The following is a 24,914-nucleotide window of genomic DNA, read 5'->3' as shown; positions in this document are numbered from 1 at the left end:
ATCTGCATACTTCTGTTTTCTAATTAAACACACAGAAGCAACAGTCCTATCTATACGAGCCTTTTGATCACAGAAATATGTTTGGTTTTAAATGTTTTTCAGCTGTGTCGCTCATTTATGTGAGTGGACTGTAAAGTTACATCATTAGGCACTTCTTTAAAACTGGACTCCCTAGCTGAAATCCCTTGCATAGTTATTGAGTCAACTGGCCTGTGAGATATCTAATAATAACTCTCTCCAAAGGAGCAAATGGTCATCTATAATTAGACGGGGCTACAGCCACCTCATACTCTGCCGAACAAGACAATACCATACCATTGTACTGCAGTGGAAATCCCAAAAATGTGTGTCATTTTAAAATTTTGTTTTATTTTGATAAACGAACACGAGGTTTTTACAATGAATTTCTGGCTAAGATGTTGCATAAAGTTTCTTGAGAATTTATAGTTGCAATACACCCACTGACCACTTGGGAGAGCAATCGCATCAATCACAAACTCGTCGCTTAATCTGGTGGCTTTTTCTAAGCTATCTGTGAGGCGCTATCAGTTGAGATAACCAAAAACAGGGATTCCCGAGAAGGAGCTGTTAAACCTCACAAGTTGTATGAGCACAACTCTGATATGCAGCTGTGCGTCTTAAAGTCAGGCTCTAGAAATTAAAGTGAAAGGATACGAATGCCATGCGTTCACACACATGTGCCCATCCCTTCAACGAGGGAGGAGGGACTTGCTTCACTTCCTCAATTCTGCTCGGCAAGCGATATGAGTCAAGTTAGAGATAAAATCCAGGAACCTGCATTTGAAATCAAGTGAGTGGTTTATGCCAGCAAATTTAAAATGTCACTAATGAGAGGAGGGAAAAAAATCGTAATTCCTGTCTCTTCTGTCACACCAAGCCTCTGCACATCCTCCTTCACTGAATCCACGAACCTCCTATCTGGTAGCTTAATCTTCAACATATTTTCTCCAATATATTCACTATCCGTCCTCTGCACATGTCCAAACGATCTCAGCCTAATCTCTCTAGCATTATCCGCAAAACTTTTTAACCACAGCAGTCCCTCTGATATACAAATTTCTAATTTCCCAACAAAAATGTGAACCAGACCTCCCGTCTTTTTGTCAGTGTCACCTTCTCCTAACCATAAATCATAGAATGTGTCATTAATGTATTAAGTGTGGTATACTTCACTACCTGTGCTCCTTGAAGCTTCACATGTATTCTGTCTTGCTTCTACTAACTTTGATTTTCTTCTCTCCAGAGCATACCTCCACTCTTAACTCTCAAAATTAAAAAGGTCACTAATTAAAAGACAGTCTTAATTCCTGTCTGTCTTTCTATTTAATAAGTGAAAACAGTTGATGTTCAGATGTGAGGATCGCTTCATAGTTTGCCTTTAAAAATATAAAGTTAGCAATCCCCAGCTATACAAGGAAGTAACAAAATTATTATGGCCACAATTCTAACTCAGTCAAATATTAATTTAAAAAAAAGAAAAGAAGAAAAGACGAGTGACAAATAATTTAAATGAGTGAACGATATTTTAACGCTTTTTTAGGTGAAATGTTATACCGTTATGTAGTCATTAATCTTATTCTGAAAAAACCCCACCGGAAGCGTAGCTAGTTTTGCGGTAATTTTTATCACTTTTGCGGTAAAGTTGAGTGTGGCAGTCGGCATACAGAAGTAGCCCGGTGGGGGGGCAGAGCAGGCATCCAACAAGTTTCACACATCTTTTCTTTGAGCCAAGAAATACTTTGCTCCAAACCGCGCGGGCACAGGGACGCGGGAAAATATGGCTGGTCTTTCAGCCTGGTTTTGGAACGAGAGGTTCTGGCTCCCTCACAACGTAACCTGGGCGGATCTGGAGAACCCAGCTCCCGGGGTGGAGTATCCTAAAGCCGGACACTTGTTTACCGCCTTACCGCTAGCTTTGGGAATTTTCGTCGTAAGGATACTCTTTGAAAGGTTCGTATTTACCGCTCATGGCGTTATTTCTTCTTTAAAAGGGGGAGAGGAGGAATCTCCAAAAGTTAATTTTAACGGATGCTGTGCCCATCAGCAGGAAGATGTGTAAGCTAGCAGTGGGAGGACCACTCTCTTTAAATCACGGGTTCCCAACTTTTCTCACGCCAAACAGCCATTTCGTTATAGTCAGTGACTCAGCCTCCAAACTGCTGTCTCAACTGCATTTTTATTTTGTAGTTTCTTGTCCTTTTTCACTTCAAATTTAAGGTTAAACATGATCAAAGAAGGCTAACACGGTGGGAAGTTTACTAATGGTGATTTTGCCGGAACACTCCCTTGTCAAAAATAACATCTCAGGTGAAGCTTGTTTAGTAATCAGAGTGTGCGTTTTTAGTTGTCTTGTGGGGGTAAAGAAGAATATGTAGCTATCGTACTGCTAGTCCGCTACTTCATATCAAACCGGCACATCCTCTCGTCACATAGTATATGATTAGGAGCCATCCGTAAAACGGTTGGGTTGTGCTTTTGTTCATTCTGCATAATTGAAGAAGGGACGCACAGTGTTTCGTACCTTTGGATAGTAGCCAGCTGCAGGCCCTGCCACACAACTAAATGTCTTGAAGGCATTTGACTCTGTCACTGCACAACAATGAGTTTTCATTATTTGTTTTTATAGTTGAGATATTCTTGTCTTGAGATATCTGATCTTCTTCCTCAAGTGCAGGTTTATTGCTTTAATTGTGATTTATTTATTGTTTTTTAAAAGATAGCATGTGGCATTTCCATGGCAGGTGTTGGCTGTTACAGGTGGGGCATAAATGTACCGACCCCTTTAGAAGATCTCACAGTTGCTTAATTTCAACCGTTTCTGTGTGATTTAGCCTGTCTGTCTGGAAAATGAGCGATAGAGGGGATGTTGAAGATTAAATTTGAAAAACTCTTTCCAGACCTTGTAAAGAAAATGAATCCGTCACTGGTTTCCCATCTGAGTTGCCGCCACAATGGCTGACAGACCCGAGTGATAACAGGAAAACCACAGAGTCAGTTTTGAGCTGTGCTACGGACTGACCTGATAGGGCGGTTTCACAAATGTCAACTTGTTGTTTGAAAGTTTTGATGAAGGGTTTGTTTAGAAGTCGATGTGTTGGGAAAGGTTTTGTCTGCTTATCAGTTTTTCAAGCTTGACAAACCAGTCGTGGAGGTGTGCGTAGTGCATTGCTTCAGTGAAATGGCATGAAGCTGAGCTCAGATAAAGCCCTAAATTCATGTTTTAGAAACTCATTAGCTAGGATTATTTAACACTTGTGTTATTTCATTGCTTCATTTAAAAAAATAAAAATCCTGTTTCTCTCAATGTAGAAGATGTAGGATGTCAGCTTGTGGAGAAATATCACAGGTGTGATCTAGTACTTTGATATTTCTGAGGAAGTAATGAATAAAGAAACTGTTCAACAGTTATCTAGTCAGTGTGGGATAACATGTTTCTGGCAGCGCTTCTCCTGCTTTCACTGTGCAGGGAGAAGAGGATAAAGCTCACAGTGCTTGTACACAGTATATGGAACAGCTGTTTGGCCTCGGTGTTGCATATGTATGTGAACATGTATGACTGCTTGTTTGTCCTTTTTCTGCTCGAATCCTAGAGGTTACTTTCGAGTGCTCCCTTATTTCCCAGGGGGTCACCACAGCAGATGGATCTGCATGTTTGATTTGGCACAGATTTTTGTGCCAGATGCCCTTCCTGACACAACCCTCCCATTTATCTGGGCTTGGGACCAGTGGCGTACTAGCATGTGACCCCCTGAGGCTGGATTGGTGTCTCCTCCCAGTCAGAAACTGGGCAACTTTCATGTCTGAGGCACATGTGCTAACCTCTATAATTAACCTATTTTATGTAAAACATTACTTGTATATAGATGTTTTGTTAAAAAAAAGGTTTATGGAACAAAAAAGTTGTTCAAATATGCTGGAGTTTTAACCTCTTTGGACAACAGAAATTTGCCACAAAGTTGTTTTTTGTTTTTTTTTTCATAGTGTATGTAGGTCTGCTCAATTATGATAAAAGCAATAATCACATTTACTTTGGAAAGACATTAATCGTTCAACATGATTGTTCTGTTATTTTACACAAAAGTAATCTTTTCATCCCAATTATGTTATAATTCGAAGTAAAATTTGTAATTGAATTGCAAAGGTCAAATTAAACACCCCGGCTTAAATATATGCGCAGTTTTTGGTTTTGCACCAATAATGAACCACCTCAAAATATCAGGTGTTCACAGGAAGCGCTGAAAGCAGGCAATTGTTTCTGGATGTGTTTGTCCAGAACCTTGCACTACGTCATGCATCCCTAGTTTCTTTTGGTCTGCTGTTGCACATGCTGCTGCTTTTATTTGCTCAATAAATGAACAGTGCCAGTTCTATTGTGACACAGAACCACACGACAAGCATTGTATATTAAAGGATAATGCGCAAAATTAAAAAAAAATCCTTAAATAATCTTAAAAGATTGAACAAAAAACTTTAATTGTGTCATTCTGTAAGTTTTATTCAGATGATTGTCTTTAGGTATTTTAAAGGACCTGTATTTCTCAAGAAATTTCCACAAGGTTAAGAGTTCATCCATGTGTTTTTACAGCAGGCCTAAGCCCCGGGAAGATTAAGCAAATCTGTCCCCTGACATCAAAAGCATGACGGTCTGAAATTCCCTCTGAACATCGCCTTTGCAAAAATGAACACCAGCGTCCAGGCTCTGGGGCTGCTTCGCCCTGATATGTGTAGGCAAAAACTTTGAATAGTCAATGTGTATCAATGCTACACAATATTATGCAAGTTCCTGTAACTCAAACCAGTACTGCTACCCCTAGCAGAGAGATTATTTTAAGGGTAAAACTTTCTCTTGAAAAACTTAAACCTTGGTTCTTTGGGGGAAAATGCAGGTAGCGTCACAACAAACAACAAACAGATGCTGACGCCAAGAACTAGACCTCTGCTGGTGCACATGACATATAGAAACACACAGGAAAGAAGGGAATCTTCTTAACAGGACAGCCAGGACAGACGGACGAATATAATATGAGCTATTTCTGTTAGTATTAGGTAAGTACTATTGCTACTCAGGGGTGAGTTTACACTTTACACTTCGAGGGACATCTCGAAACAAAGTGTTCAACTTTGGCTGGTTAAATTTTGACGTAGTCAAGTGCCTGTAAATAAGGAGCAATCAGATATTGGAGGTGGTGAAGGGGAGCTGCTGAGCTGTTTGATAAGAAGCACATGGCACTGAGCCACCTGTCTCAGGTGCCAAAGCTGCTACTCAGCCCCTCTCTGATGAGAAGGTGTCCTCCAACAGCCTCGTGCAAGGTGATGTTATCAGAGAGCATTTACTGCGTGACTGTCTCATTCATTTATTAATCGGAAGAAAAAAAGCACATCACAGCTTTAGTTCCTACTCTGCTAAAGGAAATAAAGCTTGTAGCATGCACAGCACTGCACTCACACATGGTTCACACACAGGTTCAGTACACTTATGTCACTGTTGGAGAGTGAGCTCAATTTTTCTTTTTTATCATTTCAAGGAGTTACTCAGCCTAATCCAACCCAAAAAACGACACGCCAGTAGGCTTACGTTATGATTGTTATTTCAGCATGCGCTGGATAGCTCAAAATACTAATAAACCCAATCACCTTAGCTGTTGTTGCCATGCAAAAGAGGGAAATAATAGGTGGAAGTCTTAGCAAATTTAGCTCTGTGTAGGTGGATCTTAGAACAAAGCATGGTGCCATAGTTAATTTCAGATCTCAGAATTTAAAACTGATCTAACTTAAGCTGCAAATTGTGTTTTGTTTTTTCTTTTAACACTTTATAGATTAGCATCAGAAACCCCTCAGGGTCTGTGGTAATAAACCTCGTTCTTGTTCCAGCATGTATAAGTCCTACTGTTTTATCAGACAATATTATTTGATAACATCCTCTAACGATTAGATAACGTATCAAAATCTTACATTTCACCTTCTACTGTTACTGTCTTCAAAGCATATGCCTTTGTCCTCAGAAAGCTAGGTTCACTCATGACGTTATTTGCAGGATTTGTCTTTTGCCTCCAGGCAGTGCCTCACTCTGACTAACCCAGTAACAGCCCCCCCACCCCCGTTCTGGACCAGTTCATTCTTGTTCGATCGTAATCATTGTTTTGCCACTGGAGCTTATTTTCTAGATGTGAGCAGGCAGGCAGTTTTGCGTGTGCAAGCCATTGTAGGCCATGTCATGAGTTGTTAACAGTGTCAAAACTACAACCTGAGATGTATATAGGATAATAATTAGCCAAACCTGGTTTCCTAATCTGCTGCGGTACCTTTGGTCTGTGTCCTCATAAACTCTGTTATTCTATATTCTCTGTTCGTCTCCTTGTTGAGAGTTCAATGTCCTGACTACATAATCTAACCTTGTCTCTTCCCAAAGTCATGCTTCCATGTTAAGTCATTTGTGTTTCAAAACACATGCTGTAAACTCAATTCAAATGAAGGCCACAATTGCGTCGAATACTCTGCTATAATTAGCCTGTGCTTCAGCCTCCGCTCTGGCACTGGAAGGTTTACCAGCGTCAAGGTGGTACGTAGATCAGTGCGCTTCCCTTCACAGCTGTTCAGTACAGAGACCACACCAAGCCTGTCTCCTGGTAACAGGCCTTGTGTTGGTTAGGTCGTCAGTTTCTGAGAAGAAACAGGCATGTTTTGACATTTAACATAAATAGGTTAGCTTACACATGTTGCTGCTTTCCTCTCCTACTGCCGTTGTCTGACGACCAGCTCTGCAGGCTCAGACTTGAATGAATATTTGTTAATTCATGCTTTCCTTTATCATAAATTTAAGGACCAGTTGCGTCCAGAACAACCTTGTGGTTGTTGCTTGTGTCTGTGACACGTCAACTCGCGTTTTGAGTGTGCAGCCATTTAATAGAGATTGCAAGAGAGCTAATGTAGGCACTTAACTCTGGCGTCAGTTAAGAGCTGCACACTTTGTCGCATTCAGCACCGTGCAACCTCTGAGCTTTTATTTGATCAAAATGCCAAACACTGATCCCTGCATGTTGCCTTTACTTGTAAAGTGTTTTATGCTCACGGTGCACTGTAAAACGTGGACTGCCTTGAGTAATGTTTAACAACATCGTGCCAGACGGAACTCATCTATCAAACTTCTCTGCAGAAGTAGGTGTACTTTGGATTTCGTTTTTTTCTTTTGCACCAGTATGTTACAGTCATCATGCCACTCCAGTTCACTCTCAGTATTATGTTCAGTTTGTGAAGCGAAACTCAAATGACATTTAAAACCACCTATTTTTATTTTTATTTTTATTATAGAGCCACATGTGGCTCTAAAAGATGTCTTTATTTTCTTTGAACTTTATGAAGAGGGGTTAAATACATTGTCTACTTTGTATGATGTTGTATAAGTTATATAACCAAGCTACCTTGAAACGGCATACTTGTCATTGCTCTTGTGATTTTTAGCACAAGGAGAACAAAGTACTGAGAGGTAATTGTCTTTCTTACGGGGAAGGAGACAAAAAAACAGGGAGGACTAGAAGCTTGAGTGGTTTCATGTTAGACAAAAGACATTGATTTTTAGATTAGTGAGAACTTTTTCTTCTCTCTTTTGCGTTACTCATAAAGCAACACAAAGGCACTCAGGCTATTTTGTGATGAATTGCAGTTTCCCACCACTCTGTACACCACCGGCACAATAGAAGTTTAAACATGTAGAGGATTTTACTGCAATTCAGTCTGGTTTGCTATTGCTAAACTTGGACTTACAAAACCTATTTGTATACCAGAGATTTATGTCTTAATCTTAATGGATCTATATTATCAAACCTAAACCTTCTTGCATACTGGATAGAGTAAAGATAAGACGTGAGTGCATATCGAATTATAAAGCATTATAAATCCTGGATCTTAATTGGTCAAATGGGCAGGAGGTTAGGGTAACCCTAACCCCATATTGATGTATGCATGCATGAAAGTCTGTACACCTCTGCAACATAACGATCAACAGTGATAAACAGCAGCATAAACTCAGTTATTTTTATTTACATAAATAACAAATGATATTGCAAGTGTCTGATTATATTTACCTAGCATGCCACTATCCTGCTCTACATTTTTGTTCTTGGACTCTCTTGAGGTAGCTTTGCATGATTAAAAGTTCAAAATAATCCCTATATATCTTACTCTTGATCTTAGAGCAGTTCCTCAGGTTATCCTGTCTGAAACAAAACATGTTAGCTTTCTTGCCTCCCTTTAAAGCAGTTACTCTAAAACTTTTTCTGGCGACCTCACAAGTTTGTTAATTTAAAAACGTTACATTTTGTTAAATAAAAGCAGGCAAACTCACATTTTCTTTAGGAAAAAAACAGTCATTCAGACCCACCTAAACCACATCTTTAAGCCAGCTGTTTTCTGATTGGCAGCCACCCATAAACGCAACAGTTCTGTGAGATGATCCACTCTCTAAGATGCTCCCCTCTCACTGACATCATAAAGACCCAGCAGTAGAAGAAAACTTTCTAAGTGACAGCTTTTAGAGTTTTTGGCTTTGCACATATGCTGACCTCTTTATTTGAAATTTTGGCCATGTTTAATATGTCCATCTATTTGAAATATTTGACAGACAATGAGAAAAAGTAATTTTTCATCCCATTTTTAAAATATTTTCTAAACGAAGGAAATTGGCTTAAATTTGTAAAGTTTACCTGTTTCTGTTATGTTATTTGGAGCCCCATTCACTCATAGTTTCATTTTTATTTATTTATTTATTTATTTAATTTAATTTTTAAAGACAAGAATGTCAATATCATTGATAGGGTAACACAATCATTGCCAAAGTAACAGTGGGAGGACACAGTCGTGTCCAGAACTTCTGGAGCTAATATTAAATACTACTGCATCATGTGCGATTGCTTCCCCTGTGACCATCTCCCCTGAAAATGTGATGCTCTGGAAAATCAGTGCATGTGACTCGTGTTTAAGCTTTTATTCATGTTTCTCATTTGCTCCATGTGCACAGTTTATAGGTTTAGTAATACAAATTCTTCCTGGAAAAAAAAAATACCAGAGTCTTGTGAAATAAATCTAGAGTATTAAAGTTATACCAAAACAAATATTTAAACTTTCTTTTATCGCTTACTGACTACATTTTTTTCCAAACCTCCTTCAATACTCTAAGTTTACTTGAAGGAAAGTTCAGCAGTTTACCTCAAACCGCAGTATCTTAAAGTTGTGTTTGTGGGACATGATATTTCAGACTTTGTGACACTGTGATGATTTACAGAATACCACTGGCATGAACTGTATCTTGTGTTTTTGTGCAGCTACACTAGGGCACCGGCTGTAGTCGTTAATTGTCTCCTTAACAACAGGCTGAAGTGACTCACAGCTCTCGTACAATAAATACATGAATATGCTTATGTACATAGAGATTTGAATCTGAAGCTTCCTTACATAAACTTGTAGCATCACTACGTGTAGGCCAGAAGAAGCAGCTTAAGAAATGACTGTGGCAACACACTCACTGCTACATTGTCTTCAGTGGAATGTTTTTTGCTTCCTTTTTTCTGTATTACAGAAGAAAACCCATGTTTGCAAATCACAGGATTGTTCTGGTGTAATTTGTAGCAGTCTAGATTTAAGCTCGTCAGTAATACAGTTTAAACACATAGTTTGTGCAGCAGAAACAATGTTCCTTAATCTGGACAAGTATCAGAATTTGACCTTTGCGGCTACTAGACTGTGCAGCTGTTGATTTAAAGTTGCACTAGGTGAGTGTAGCACTGTCCACCTGCCATACCACATACTGTGTGACAAGTCAGAACAATGGAAGTGCAGTAAGCACAGCTCTCACTACAGAGAGGAGGAGCAGGATAAGAAAGTAATGCAGGATGTTTCCTGTGGGGAAAGCACCGAATCATGCGCAGCGTGGTTGAGAGATGAATGATTGGTCTACCACATAGACGGTATTTAAAAAAAAAAAAAAAAAAAAAGGGACGTAGCTTCAGGATCTGAAAAATAAAGTGAGGACCACAGGGGTGATGCAGGCCACTGCAAAAAGTCTATCTATTCCTATAGAAGGCTGTGGGGAAAAGGACTTCTCACCTCTGGAAACACTTTTGTGATGAGTTTGTGGTTTCAGTCACTGGCCACCCCTCCACCAAGATGGCAACAGTTAAAACGTTCAGGTTATAAAAGTCCAAACTCATTTACTGTTTACAACTTGAGCCAAGATGATTAAAAAAGAGAGTGTTCAGACATCAAGGTCTCTCTAACAGAAGTAAAACTCAGGGTTTTGTAGCGTAACCTGTGGAATGATTATCAATTGCCTACAGGTGCCTTTGTTTCCGGATTGCTGAGGTGCTCACCGCACTCATATCACTCTCTGTCACTCTCTGTCACTCCCCGTTTGCTATCACCGGACCTGTCTTTAGCCCATCTGCACCCACAAAATTCCCACAGTAGAACGGGCCGCTGGGGGCCTGGTTACACTTGCAGGATGAGCATGTCTGCACAAATGATAAAACCTGTAGGTTGATACCAATATACTACCATAGGTAGGTTTCACCTTACAGCATGTATCTGTCACGCTCTAATGGATAATCTGCATATTACAGCCTGCACAGAACAGTAATCAGCCAGCATAAAAAAACAAGTGGCCTGTGAAATTGTTTGTGATTACAGGCAGTAATACATTTAAACCTGCTCTCAGCATATGACACTGTGAACTGTTTGCCTTGCCTGTTGAGCCACAGCATGTCTTTAGCATTTAGACAGACATTTGTGGTTTCTTTCCTCGCTAAAAGTGACAGTTGAGTCATAATGCAGAACAGATCTGCAGGCAGGGATCACACAGGCTCAGAATGCCCATCCCAGAGTCTGCGTGGCACGCAGCAGAGATGGACTGCTGGCCTAAATAGAGAATTTGTTTGTAAATTATTTTTGAATATATTCAAACCTACCCTGGACCTGAAGCTGTATGTGGGGAAAACAAGCTGACCCAAATAAATCGATGCCTGACTGCTGTGCATTGTATGTTTGCCAAACTTGCTGTCTACAACAAAGACACTCTAGACTGAAACTCTTACTTGAAAAAGAAAATGTACAAATTTCACAGATTACATACTGTGTTTCTCCGTATTAAACCACGAAGAAAGATGCTGCCTGACAAAGGATTGAGAGATACTTAAAAATCCTGCCAGAATTGGCCATGTATGTCTCATCTGAAATGGCTTGTGTGCATGCCTTAGCAACAGAAAGTGACTTTCCATCTCTCATCGCTGTCACAGATTTATTGCCGGTCCCTGTGCCCGAAGTCTCCACATTCATCAGGGTGCTGGAAGAAGAGCTCAGCCCAATGCAGTGCTGGAAAAAGTGTTTACATCCATCACAAAGGTTTGCATGACTTATTTCACTCTATTAAACATTTTGGTGCACAAGCATCAGTGCTCTTTGATATTATGCCTGAGTTCATTCATGTTATCTGTCAAATCAAGACGGACACGGGACTTGTGTTAATATTAAAAGTGCCTCGAGACACAAAATCCACTGAATTAAGATTTAACTCAAAGGCTGACATAATACAGTCATGTTTGCCTGGTTTTATGGCATTTCTGTGTGGTGGGGTGTGTTAAAGACTTCAGAAAAATCCTCTTTTCTCGCATGTGATTACTACTGGTATTCTGCCCAAAGAAGCTGCTGACATAAACATCAGCTTTTACTCTGTTTATTCATTTAGTGTTGATTCATTAAAAGCTCTGTTTAGACTGTGCTTATGTTAGAATTTTATTCTTATTCTTACATTTTTTTTTTTTTTTTTGTCATCACTAATTGGTTATTTTCACCCAAATAAAGGAAAATAAGAAAAGGTCGTAGTTTTGATATAAATAAGTGCTTATGCGAAAAGAAAGAATGTTTGCACTCGCGATTGGAACTTAAAAGGTCTTATAGTAAGCACATAAGATTTAGTAGGTACGCTGGGAAGTAACTCTGATCTATATCACTTTTATTTCTTTGTAACCTTATTGCTGTGGCCCTTACACAATAGTCGCAGTTTCTCTTGTAACCTGTTGGAAAAATTAATTGCCCAATCCTGGAATTAAAGAAACGGTTGCTGTTGTAACTATTTCATGCGTAGTTGGAAAACCTGTTAAAATGATTAGCTTTTTTTTTCCTATACCATATGTTCGCAAATTATATGCTATCATGATGTAAATTCCAACAGTGACAATTTTATTGTACACTCAACAAAGCCAATACAATACCTGTCTGTCATCAGATGCAGTTAAGCGGAAATATTTCTCCAGCATTTTTGTTTCCCTTTCTGTAAATAACACCACAGGCAGACAGTGCAGAACTTGCGTGCTCGCGGTCGATGGGTACAGTTAAACTCCACCTGATCATATAGCAACTTCCCGGTTTCCCTACTAGGTCTTACAACTTCTGACAACTTTTTAAATATCTAATAACTTTATATGATCTCAGTTTTATAATAAGTCTCAAAATTTTAACCTCAAATTGTTGTTTATTAACAAAGCAATAATACACAGGCTGGATTTCTAAAATAACCAAGCATATTTTATTTCCCTCGGGTTTCCAGTTTATTTATTTTGTCTTTGTTCTCATGACAGAATCCAGACTCTCGCCATCTGGATGGCCTGTCCAAGCAGCTGGACTGGGAGGTGCGAAAGGTCCAGCGTTGGTTCAGACACCGCAGGAACCAAGACAAACCCAGTACACACACTAAGTTCTGCGAGAGCATGTAGGTTAACTCCTATTGTGCTCACCTTTAACCTCTTTGCAGGCTCAAGTAAACTGTGGATTTGTTTTTGTGTTGATGACGTATGTCCCAGTAGTTGTTTTTTTTTTTTTTTTTTTTTTTTTTTTTTTTTTGTTATTTGATTTGATTAGATCTTTTTATTTGCCTGGTCCTTCAAGGACTTTTTCTTGTTTTGACTTGGATTTAAATTTACATTTAGATTCAGGATCAGGTTACACTGGAGTAGGAGTAGAGACCGTGCACTCTAATTCTCAGCATTATTTTACATTTGTTCTGTGGTTTTTGGTTAAAATGGTCAATTTCTTCTCCTACTTCTAGGTGGAGATTTACATTTTATTTGTGTATATTTACATATGGGTTCCAGTTTCTGTGGCAGGTGAGCGCACCCACAAATGAAGCTTTGGTAACAGAACTGTTGTCACAGTATCAATGTTATTTGATATTTGATATAAGTCGATGTATTTAATGGTATTGGCAATGTTTGGTTAAATAATGTGCTTTTGTCTTTACTTATTTTTAGTCCCCTTGGATGTGGGATACACGGCATTGTTGGTACGGTTACCCCTACCAGGTATGTTGTATCTCTAATAATTCCTTAAAGTCCATTAAACAAGCAGTGTTAACCATAACAGTCATTCCCAAATTGAAGCAACCAAATGAAGAATAAACTATTGATTTCTTGGTGATTGGACTGTACTCAGTGTTCTGTGAACAGCTGTACTAAATAAACTGATGCACAGAAAGCCATGTGCAGATAAGTAGCTAATGTTGACCTTTTTTTCCCCTGTCCGACTGTCACTGCAGAAGCATTATCAGTATCTGTTTGTTCTTACTTCACTTCCTGATCTTCGGTACACAATAATGTGTCATAAAAACCAGCCTGACTACTATTTATAGCTCACAGACATTGCTTTCCTGTTGATAGCCCTATATTATGCTGAGATTAAAGCTAATAGTAATTCAGTTCAATTCAGTTTTATTTATACAGCGCCAAATCACAACAACAGTCGCCTCAAGGCACTTTATATTGTAAGGTAGACCCTACAATAATGCATACAGAGAAAAACCCAACAATCATATGACCCCCTATGAGCAAGCACTTTGGCAACAGTGGGAAGGAAAAACTCCCTTTTAACAGGAAGGATGCTATACTATAATCTTCTGTTCTTGTTGGCTGGCCTGATTTTTAAAAAAAATTCTGAAATATTTTAAATGTACTGAATGAACCTCACAAGTTTTACAGGCACTGATGTGTTGATTGTCATTTAAGATAAGTGAAGGACATTTGTCATAAACTTTTTATCATATGTGTGTCAGGCTTTTATTGAACAACATCAAATACAAGAAATTGAATGCGTGACACTTTTTTTTTTTTTTTTTTTATGCTTTACTTCTCAGGTACTTTTATCACACATGTTTGTAACAGAATTTATCAGTCACCACCAAATTTATTTTAATAAACTAAATCTAGCATTGAATTGTAGTTTTTTTTATATGAGAAGAATTTTTAGTTAACTCTCATAAAAATAACCGAAACACTGTTGTAAAGTTACTATGATAAAATAAAAAATGTGCAGAAAATGTGGTTTAAGTTTGTTATCGCAACCTGTCTGATCAGGCTTTGTTGCAAATCTGCATTGAGATATTGACTTTGAGCCAGATCCCATCAAAAGTGCTTTGATTAAATTGAGTTACCTTTTTCTGAACTTCCAAGTAATGCTCCCCTAACAGACAGCCTTCATGAAGCAGTAAGTAAAACGATTAATAATGAAGCTGAACAAGTTAAAAGAATAAATAAGTGGAATATGCAAGCTCAGAAAAAAGAAAGATAAGAAATAATTAGAAAATACAAAAACTTTGGTTTGCACTGTGACTGGCGGGAAGTGGTTCACTGGAAAGCACAGCCTCATGCAATATTGCAACATTATGACATCATTCTGATTTACTAGGCAAAGATCACGCTGTGCACTGCGATGTTTTGCAACACTCCAACAAGTGGTGACAGCGTGTCGGTCTCTAGAAGAGTTTTAAAACCGGCACTTTAAAATAAGTGAAAGTCATTCAAACCTTCCTCCTGCTTTCTCTCTCTCTCTCTCTCTCTCCCCCCCCTTAGGCCATGACTCCAGGTCTTTATCACTACTATGTGACAGAACTGGCCTTCTACTGGTCGCTCATGTTCTCCCAGTTTACCGACATTAAAAGGAAGGTGAGGGGAACACCAATCACGTGTTTGCTAGATCAGATCGCAACAGATACTCCACAGCTGCAACTTTCCGTTAAACATTGGTCAATAAGTCTTTTGTTCCTTATTTGGCAGAGGCAGAGAAAATGAGACTGGGTGTGTATGTGGTGCAGGATTTTTCACATCTATGCACATAACATTAAACCTTAATTGTGACTTTGCTTTATTAACCGAAAAACCAAAACAAAAAACTCTTACAGTCACATGTGTTATATTTTTTTTGGGAGGGGGAAGGGTGAAGCCGATGCTGCTCAGTCTGAATTCCTTGCATTTTCAGCACGAGGGCGCCCACTGTCATGTGATTGCAGGCTAGAGCAGGCCTAAGTCTGTTAGAAGGATAGAAGTTCCACAGAAACACAGCGTATGGAGGTTGTTTGTTACAGCTGTTGGCGCTTTCCTTTAATGTCTTAATTTTTTTTCTTTCTATGCAACAAATGCCTGGCAAGTGTTTTAATTAAGCAGCTTCCAAATTTCCTAACCTGTTAATTTAATTAACAATATTTGCTTCTACTCAGGTGATTGCTTCACTGGATTTGTGCTCATCAAGTCAAATGCCTTTTTATTCACATCGGAAATTCCGCCAGATTTTTTTTTTTCATCCTTCGCTCTATTTTTGCTTCGTGTAAGAAAAATATTGTGTGAATATTTACATTAAAGGATTTTCCAAACAGGTAAAAGGGACTTTACAGATTAAAGGTTTTAGGGCCTGTCAGAACAATCTGAGATAACAGTTTAATGTCCCACAGGCAGGAGATGTTAGCACTGTATGCTAATGGTATCTGACACACAAATGCTAACTGAGGTTTAACAGACTATCGGTGCATCTGTCTCTCAACCCCTGCAGTCTGCTGCTAAAGCCCAGACTGCAGACTGTCAGATGCATGTTTTCTGCTTTAGCATTAGTCGTGTGTGTGTGTGTCCGAGTCTTGCTGATTGGATGCCACATTTCAGTTTAGTTGAGTTTTAACTCTTTACTTACAGCTGCTCCAGATACTACACTTTACTATATTTGCCTTTGGCCTTCTGAGGCCCAGCCTGCAGGAAGTAGTATTAACACTTTGTAGTCAATTGTGCACCTTTGATATTACATTTTTGTGGGTTTTCTTGTGTGTCTTCCACATTTCAAACCCCTCAGTTTTATTGTTCAGTCCCTACAACGACCACCACCACTCCTGTTGTGTTTGTTATTTCATTATCTTTTTGAAATATAATGAGATTTGATGTGATTCACAATTTAAAGTTTAATCAGTGACTGCAAGCTACCTGCTTTTTCCGGAAACAAAGCAGCCACAAACCGTAACATTTCCACCTCAGTATCACAGTTGGTATTGGGTTTCTTTTTAAAAGCTGTCTTTGGTCTGCACCAAACACATCTGCCATCACTAATGCCAAACCTGATTACTCAGTTCAGGCGACATTATGCCAGCAGGCCTGGAATTTGCCAGTATGTTGATTGGGAAACTACGGTGGACATCAAAGCCTTTTTTCTTTTCTTTTTTTCCCCCCCTCCTCCGGCCTGGAAACTTCTATTTCAGTTTACAGACAAATACTTGACACCAACCGCTGCAAGAGTTACCTGCTGGTTCTATGATTGAAATGAAGTTTATCTTGGAGATTGCTTTTGGCATTAAATGATTTGTCGTTAAGTTGCATTTTTTTCAGGATGGCTGCTTTTGCCTTTTCTGAAAATAGAGTGATTTATGTTCTGTTAATTTGCCAGACATCCTGAAGCACTTTAGTTGTCAGTGCAGTGACATTTAATTCTGTTTATTTGCTATTATTTTTCATAGGCGATCACAGCTTAATGTTATGCATGCCCTTTTCCATCATATATACAGTGGGGCAAAAAAGTATTTAGTCAGCCACCGATTGTGCAAGTTCCCCCACTTAAAATGATGACAGAGGTCAGTAATTTGCACCAGAGGTACACTTCAACTGTGAGAGACAGAATGTGAAAAAAAAATCCATGAATCCACATGGTAGGATTTGTAAAGAATTTATTCGTAAATTAGGGTGGAAAATAAGTATTTGGTCACCTCAAACATGGAAAATCTCTGGCTCTCACAGACCTGTAACGTCTTCTGTAAGAAGCTTTTCTGTCCCCCACTCGTTACCTGTATGAATGGCACCTGTTTGAACTCATCATCTGTATAAAAGACACCTGTCCACAGCCTCAAACAGTCAGACTCCAAACTCCGCCATGGCCAAGACCAAAGAGCTTTCGAAGGACACCAGGAAAAGTATTGTAGACCTGCACCAGACTGGGAAGAGTGAATCTACAATAGGCAAGCAGCTTGGTGTGAAAAAATCAACTGTGGGAGCAATCATCAGAAAATGGAAGACATACAAGACCACTGATAATCTCCCTCGATCTGGGGCTCCACGCAAGATCTCATCCCGTGGGGTCAAAATGATCATGAGAACGGTGAGCAAAGATCCCAGAACCACACGGGGGGACCTGGTGAATGACCTGCAGAGAGCTGGGACCAAAGTAACAAAGGTCACCATCAGTAACACACTACAACGGCAGGGAATCAAATCCCGCAGTGCCAGACGTGTTCCGCTGCTGAAGCCAGTGCATGTCCAGGCCCGTCTGAAGTTTGCCAGAGAGCACATGGATGATACAGCAGAGGATTGGGAGAATGTCATGTGGTCAGATGAAACCAAAGTAGAACTTTTTGGTATAAACTCAACTCGTCGTGTTTGGAGGAAGAAGAATACTGAGTTGCATCCCAAGAACACCATACCTACTGTGAAGCATGGGGGTGGAAACATCATGCTATGGGGCTGTTTTTCTGCCAAGGGGACAGGACGACTGATCCGTGTTAAGGACAGAATGAATGGGGCCATGTATCGTGAGATTTTGAGCCAAAACCTCCTTCCATCAGTGAGACCTTTGAAGATGAAACGAGGCTGGGTCTTCCAACATGACAATGATCCAAAACACACCGCCCGGGCAACAAAGGAGTGGCTCCGTAAGAAGCATTTGAAAGTCCTGGAGTGGCCTAGCCAGTCTCCAGACCTCAACCCCATAGAAAATCTGTGGCGGGAGTTGAAAGTCCGTGTTGCTCGGCGACAGCCCCAAAACATCACTGCTCTCGAGAAGATCTGCATGGAGGAATGGGCCAAAATACCAGCTACTGTGTGTGCAAACCTGGTAAAGACCTATAGTAAACGTTTGACCTCTGTTATTGCCAACAAAGGTTATGTTACAAAGTATTGAGTTGTATTTTTGTTATTGACCAAATACTTATTTTCCACCCTGATTTACGAATAAATTCTTTACAAATCCTACCATGTGGATTCATGGATTTTTTTTTTTTTTTTTTCACATTCTGTCTCTCACAGTTGAAGTGTACCTCTGGTGCAAATTACTGACCTCTGTCATCATTTTAGGTGGGGGAACTTGCACAATCGGTGGCTGACTAAATACTTTTTTGCCCCACTGTAAAAATACAAAATATGACTGAGGTTTTTGGGTTGCTTTAAGTGTTTATTTTGACTTTCTTCTCTCTGGATTTTTGTGTCTGTGGGAGAGGAAAACTTTTAATATGGTCATCTCAGCCTGGCTAACCTGCTATGCAAAGAATAAGAAATATTTTGAGGCAATAACTATGCAGAACTATTCTAGTACAGTTTAAGGGTAAAAATAGGTCCACATTCAATGGCTTGACTGTTTGCCCCTTTAGTGTTTACATTTGTTTACTATGTTTCTGATTCATGAGGACATTACATGCGGCATAATCATGTGTATTGCCTTTGTTGCAAACATTTAAACTTATGGTACTTAGTCTTCTTACAGACATGAAATACAGCTTCAAATACTGACCTAATAAATGTATTTGCTGAAGTTCAAGGGTTGCCAGAGGGACTGTAGTTCAGCCAAAGTGTGGCATTACTGCAGGCACAAAATGAATTCAAAGGTAGTTGAGACAGTTCAGTATGGAAGTGGTAGGCACACAGATGCACATCACAGGAGAACAGTCATAGAGCATATACAGTGCTCTGTATAGTGCTCTGACTTTCCTATTTTCTTTACTTATTTTTTAGGACTTCCTGATCATGTTCATCCATCACCTCGCTACAGTCAGCCTGATCAGCTTTTCTTACGTCAACAACATGGCGCGAGTGGGGAGCCTCGTACTGTGCGTCCACGACGCCTCTGACTTCCTGCTAGAGGTCAGTTACTCACGCTGGTGTCAGTAAGCTTTTTTTTTTTTCTTTGCTGTTTTGCATCCTGTACATGTTAATTCCCTGGAAGCTCTTCAAATCGCCACCTGCTGCTGGTTTGGTTTCACTGTCCTGGCAGAATTTAAGTTTTATTGTCATATACACAGTAAAATATATTTTCCTGTACAAAGAAATGATTCCTTTGCTGTCACAGCAGATGCCAAACAGAAAAAATGCACATATAAAATAGATGAATAGAATAAATCATTTAAAAGCAATATAAACAATTACAAGGAACTACACTAAGCAGACTAAAAAAAATAAAATAAAAATAAAGATATGCAAAATATATACCAAAATACTCTGAGCTGAAATGGCTGTGTACATATTTATGTAATTTATAATGCAAACTGCAATATTTTAGATGAGCTGCGAGCTCCTATCAATTGAAAGCACATATGACACGCAGCAGGAATTACGATGAAATGGTCGGGACACGTAGAAACTTATTATGGTAAAGGGAGTAAGATACAACTGCCATTGGTAATTGAGCAGCCTTGTTTTTTTCCCAAAGGATATTTATTTATTTATTTATTTATTTATTTGCCTGTCCCGTTTGGCTCTTTTGCCATCAGAATTATTGTCTAAAGGCGAAGACAGATGCCCAACGGATTTAAGGATATTTATTGCTTACCAGACTTTTTGCTTATCGCCAGTTGGGTCTCTAAACAATGGAGATGAACTGGAACCAACTTCTGTTTTTGGTAACTTCTTCTTATCATATGTGTGCTGTGATACAGAACAAAACGTATTATAATGCTTTATTTGTGCTCTTTGCTTTTGTGTGTGTGTTTCAACAGGCGGCCAAAATGACAAACTATGCCAAGTATCAGCGCTTGTGTGACTTCCTCTTCATCGTCTTTAGCGTGGCATTCTTTATCACACGGCTTGTTATATATCCAATATGGTAAGTACACCAGCAGTGTCAGAATGAATAGCTATAGATGGTTATAGATTTTAGCTTTTTTCTTTTCATCTACCTGTTGTGCATTGGGAAGGTTATGTTAAACAGCTCTTAAATTTAAAAAACAAAGAAGAAGAAGAAGAGCATAATCTGTTGTTACCTGATTGGCTGTGACATATCTAACAGCTGTCACTCACACTGGTCAGAAACACGCAGCCTGCACTTAATCTGCAGTGCTTAAATGTATTGCTGCTGACCTAAGAATAAAGAAAAAAATGCCATGTGCTCCTGTTTAAATAAAATTATAATCTGAAACAGGTAGCAGCACTGTTCTAGATCAGATGAATCCTTTTTCAGGACGTCTTAAAGATTCACTGGCTTTACCTCTGGCCCAGAACACTGAGATCAGTGCTGGTGTTTACATTTAGGGACATGTTTGGATGCCTGCTATTCCTCGGCAGAGACCTGGATGTTGCAGCTCAACTTCCAGAAAGAGAGACAGTCCTACAGACAATAGGGAACCTATCACTGGCAAAAGTAACCTGAGCAGCTATATTCAGTGTCTTGGTGTGGATGAGTGATAAAGCTAGTGTTGCCGCTGCAGCTACCTGGGCTGAAATCTATACCTGTGCTGGGGAGGTGGGTCTGTTGACAACCTGTTGTCACTCAAGTGGATGTAAAGGAAGACATGACCTCACAGACCACTCAAGTGACATTACCGTAGATCTGTGTTACTCGCTTGCATCGCTACCTTTGGCTTGCAGGTCGGGATTCCACTCTGTATGTTAAAGTAAGACTCGTTTAAAGAGTGCTGCTTAAGCTTATTTTCAGGTCTATTTCTGGGACTATAACATAGCCAGTCTTCACACATACGCCTGTTTATCTCCTCCTTCAAACAGGGTCCTGAACTCTACTATGTTTGAGAGCTGGGCCATAGTCGGGCCGTATCCGTCCTGGTGGCTCTTCAACGTTTTACTTCTGGTCCTCCAAGTGCTGCATATCATCTGGTCCTACCTCATAGCCCGTATAGCCATCAAAGCCATCCTGCGAGGCAAGGTGGGTCACAAGAAGAGTTGAGCTGTCAGGAACTATTTATTTTGACTAAAAGAAAATCTCCAATACAAGCTATTATAATGACAAGATTCACTCATTCACATTCATGGACACTTTATTGTGTACAATTTGTTAGTACCACCCTTTGCCTTCAGAACTGTCTTAATTCTTCATGGCACAGATTCAACAAGGTGCTGAAAACATTTCTCAGAGATTTTGGTTCATGATAGCATGTCAATATTCCACAATGTTCCACCCCGTCCAAAAGGTGCTCTACTGAATTGAGATCCTGGCGACGGTGAAGGTTGTTTGAGTGCAGTGAATTCAATTTTATATTCAAGAAACTGATTTCAGATTACTTGGGTTTTGGGATGCGGTGCGCTGTCCTGCTGGATCACATGATGCTACACTGTAGTCATAAAGAGATGGACACGGTGAGCAACAATACTCAGGTGGTCTGTTGCTTTAAATGCTCAGTTAGTAATAAGGAGTTCAAAGTGTCATTACACAAGCACCATTGTACCACCAGCGGCAGCTTGAACCACTGATACAGAGCGGGATGGAATAATGCTTTGGTGGTGTGTTCAGGGATGCTCTTCTGGATGCATTGGTTCTAACTAGTGGTTATGTGAGTTTTTGTACTCTGTCCATTCTCTTATGTCCTCTGACATCAACAGTGAAGTTTTGCCCACTCACTGGATATTTTCTCTTTCTGAATATTCACTGCAAACCCTATAGATTGTTATGTGGGTAAATCCAAGTAGATCGTCAGTTGCTGTAACAACAATGGCACGTTCAAAGTCATTTAAATCATCTTTTTTTTTTTTTTTTTTTAATTCTAATGCTCAGTTTGAGCTTCAGCAGGTTGACTTGACCATGTGTACATGCTGCCATATGATTGGCCGATTAGGTGTTTGCCTTAACAAACAGTTAATGTATGTTTTTTATATTGCTCATGACTTCTGAATGTGTACTTTGCACTATTCCCTGACATTTTCATTTAATTAAAAGCAGGCCAGTCGATAATGAAAATCATCAAATTGGGGTTTGTATGCAACACGTCAAACCCTTCCTGCACAAGAGGAACACAAAGTGTATTTGTCACCTGGTAGAATGATTTTTGTACTGTGGTATGAACACCTGTTAGTTTCACTTCACTACAGTTGACACACCCTGGGCTGGAAGTTTATATTTTTATTACATTTGTGTTTGGTATGTTAGCACACCAAACAGAATGTTTGTCCAAGATGACACCACGGCTATTTTTGGTAACGCCTTTGCTGCCTCTTGTCTTTTTCCCCTCCATCCCTGACTGTGTCTCATTCTCTCTGCAGACGCAGTTTGCTTCCTCTCCCTCTGGAATGAGAGAGGGAGATCCTGTCTTTCTGTCTATCTTTGTCCAATGAGCCCTCCTCCGCTGCTCTCTTGCTTCTCTGCGTCTGCTCTGTCTGCTTGACAACTTCTCTGTGTTTGGCTGTAAGTTTCTGTTCACTCCCTCTGCCGTGATTTCTTTCACAAATCATCCGTCCTATTCGTTTGCATAAAGACTCATAGTAGCTGCAGTAGATTTTGATTAGACAGTCGTTGTACTGAATTTGAAGCCAGCAGTAAGAGGAGAGTAAATGATAAGTAATGTGGGAAGAGTGTTATGAATGTCAGGTATGTCCCACTGTTTCTCATTAGTGAGGACGGTGTCGAAATTGTCCCACAGCACCACCTTGTGGCAAATGTTGTGAGTATAATCCAGTTGTTACACTAACTGCGGTTTCCATTAATATGAAGCATCTTCTCGTAACGCTTTAATTTGTTGTTTATTACTCGCTGTGAGTCAAACTAAAGCGTGAGGCCACGTTCCAAGACCCTGTCCCTACGCCCGCTCACACCATTTGCACATTTATGTGAAAAGTTCCTTTAATTATTTCTTCTTTCAAACAAACTAACTGTAAGTGGAAGTGGGTAGTAAAGCCCTCCACCACCGTGTCTGCATTGATGCAAGTTCACTAACCTCATTTGTCAAAGGTGCAGCATCTTGTTTTGCGTCCGATATGGAGGAAACGTCAGAGTAATAAACAAGATGAGCTTTTGTGGAAGTGTTGTGCACTTGTTGGCCAACAAGACTTTGGACGTGTTTCTGAAAAAGTGCTTTGAAATACATGCATGTTTATTTTTTCTGTAAATGTTAATAAAAAGGAAGAGCTTTTTAGAAATATTGTAAATATATGAATGTAAGTGAAATAGAAGAGACACTTAGTAGTAATATAAATCATCCGAGATGCTGATTAGAAGTTCCTGTTTCCATCAGAAATGGGCGAAGACAAGTTTTCCGCTGTGTTTATGTCCTACCTGGTGTGAAAATGGCTTGCTTACGTCTGATGGTGATGTTTTAATATCAGACAACGATAACCCAGACAAACACAAAATGCACTTTTGCGAATGATCATTTCATTCAAAAAATAGCTTTCATCCAAACCTACCTGACCCCAAGTGAAAAAGAAATTAAAAATGACAAAGACAAGAAAGCCAAAATTCACCCACAGCAATGTGAAACTCATTACCAGTTATCACAAATGCTTGATTGGTTTTTCCGCTCTTCTGAGGAAGAACTACATTTATTAGGTTTACGGTGTGATTACTTTTTCACATATTGCCATGATGGCTTGGGTAGCATTATAATTTAAAAACTGCAGTGTCCTTGTTAATAAGATGCTAAAACCATCACCTTCAGAAATTACACAGAATGGCCGACTTTCAGTCTGCTGCTGTGTTTGTAATTAATTTTTTAACATTAACGTCTTACTCTGCGTCTCCTAGGTGGGCAATGATGTCCGCAGCGACATAGAGAGCAGCTCTGAAGATGAGTCAGCCTCTCCAACACAAGGCTTCAAGACCTCCCCTCATCCCTATAAGGGAGAAAACGGCACTAATGGCCACTGTGCTTCTGCCAAAGCCCGAGCTCAGAACCACAACAGCTGGTGACGTGGAGCCTGAAGCCCCCTGCCGTTCATCCCCTCGCAGTGTCTTAGAGAGCTTTGTTTGTCTTCTGACATTCCTGTGACGCGCAAAGCTCACTCCTACATTCTCTCTCACACTCACACACACTACACTGACAGTGAGTGCACACAGATTCATGTGTTGGTGAACTGATGATAGATAGACACTGGGACGTGTGATGAGGCGACACGTAAAAGCTGCAATGAAGTCTGTTGAAGCGAGTGATTTGCATAGCCTTATTTTTACAAATGTTGGGATTTATCCTGTGCTTGAAGATGTTCTTTGGATTCAAAGTTCTCTCCCAGTTTTATTGGTCAGATGAACTTGTTTGGTTATTTCTAAGGGTTAATTCACAACAGACAGCACAGGGCACAGGTGTGTCACAGCAGACGTAGCAACATTAATGTAATATTACAGCTGTGGTTTTATCAGCTTTTAAAAGCACGACACCGGCTGTGAGAGACAGTGTGCCTGAACATATCTGCCCTTTGCAGTTCATTGTGAAACGACCCTTTACCGCAATGTTGTGAGAGATTTGTTTTATTGTTTTTGGGTTTTTTTGTTTTGTTTTTTTTTACTTCCGAGACCAAAACGTTGATGAAATTGTTGGATATCACTGCCTGTAAAGAATTCCAGATATGAGGATAATAATAAAGGTCTGCAACTCCTACTTTAGTACCTAAAAAATGTGTCTTTCCAAA

The 24,914-nt window shown here is 39.7% G+C and overlaps 1 protein-coding gene across 1 annotated transcript; it reads left to right on the top strand.

Moving 5' to 3' along the window:
- Positions 1-1,646: 1,646 nt before the first annotated feature.
- Positions 1,647-24,883, top strand: cers5 (ceramide synthase 5). The gene is made up of 10 exons (XM_040007341.1): positions 1,647-1,971; positions 11,304-11,409; positions 12,645-12,775; positions 13,112-13,169; positions 13,314-13,364; positions 14,907-14,999; positions 19,086-19,214; positions 20,066-20,172; positions 21,069-21,225; positions 24,034-24,883. The coding sequence occupies exons 1-10, from the start codon at positions 1,799-1,801 to the stop codon at positions 24,196-24,198; spliced, it is 1,170 nt and encodes a 389-aa protein (XP_039863275.1). The 5' UTR covers positions 1,647-1,798; the 3' UTR covers positions 24,199-24,883.
- The last annotated feature ends 31 nt before the right edge of the window (positions 24,884-24,914 follow it).

This window comes from Simochromis diagramma, unplaced genomic scaffold (assembly GCF_900408965.1).
Source record: "Simochromis diagramma unplaced genomic scaffold, fSimDia1.1 OVJJ01000320.1, whole genome shotgun sequence".
Lineage (NCBI taxonomy): Eukaryota > Metazoa > Chordata > Actinopteri > Cichliformes > Cichlidae > Simochromis > Simochromis diagramma.
This window is presented reverse-complemented; position numbering and strand designations above follow the sequence as displayed.

Bases quoted from the DNA above. Each gene is read 5' to 3' on its own strand.
- cers5 (XM_040007341.1), top strand. From the start codon at position 1,799: ATGGCTGGTCTTTCAGCCTGGTTTTGGAACGAGAGGTTCTGGCTCCCT. The intron at 11,410-12,644 runs GTTTGCATGACT...TTCTCATGACAG, and splicing joins TGTTTACATCCATCACAAAG to AATCCAGACTCTCGCCATCT. The intron at 13,170-13,313 runs GTGAGCGCACCC...ACTTATTTTTAG, and splicing joins GGTTCCAGTTTCTGTGGCAG to TCCCCTTGGATGTGGGATAC.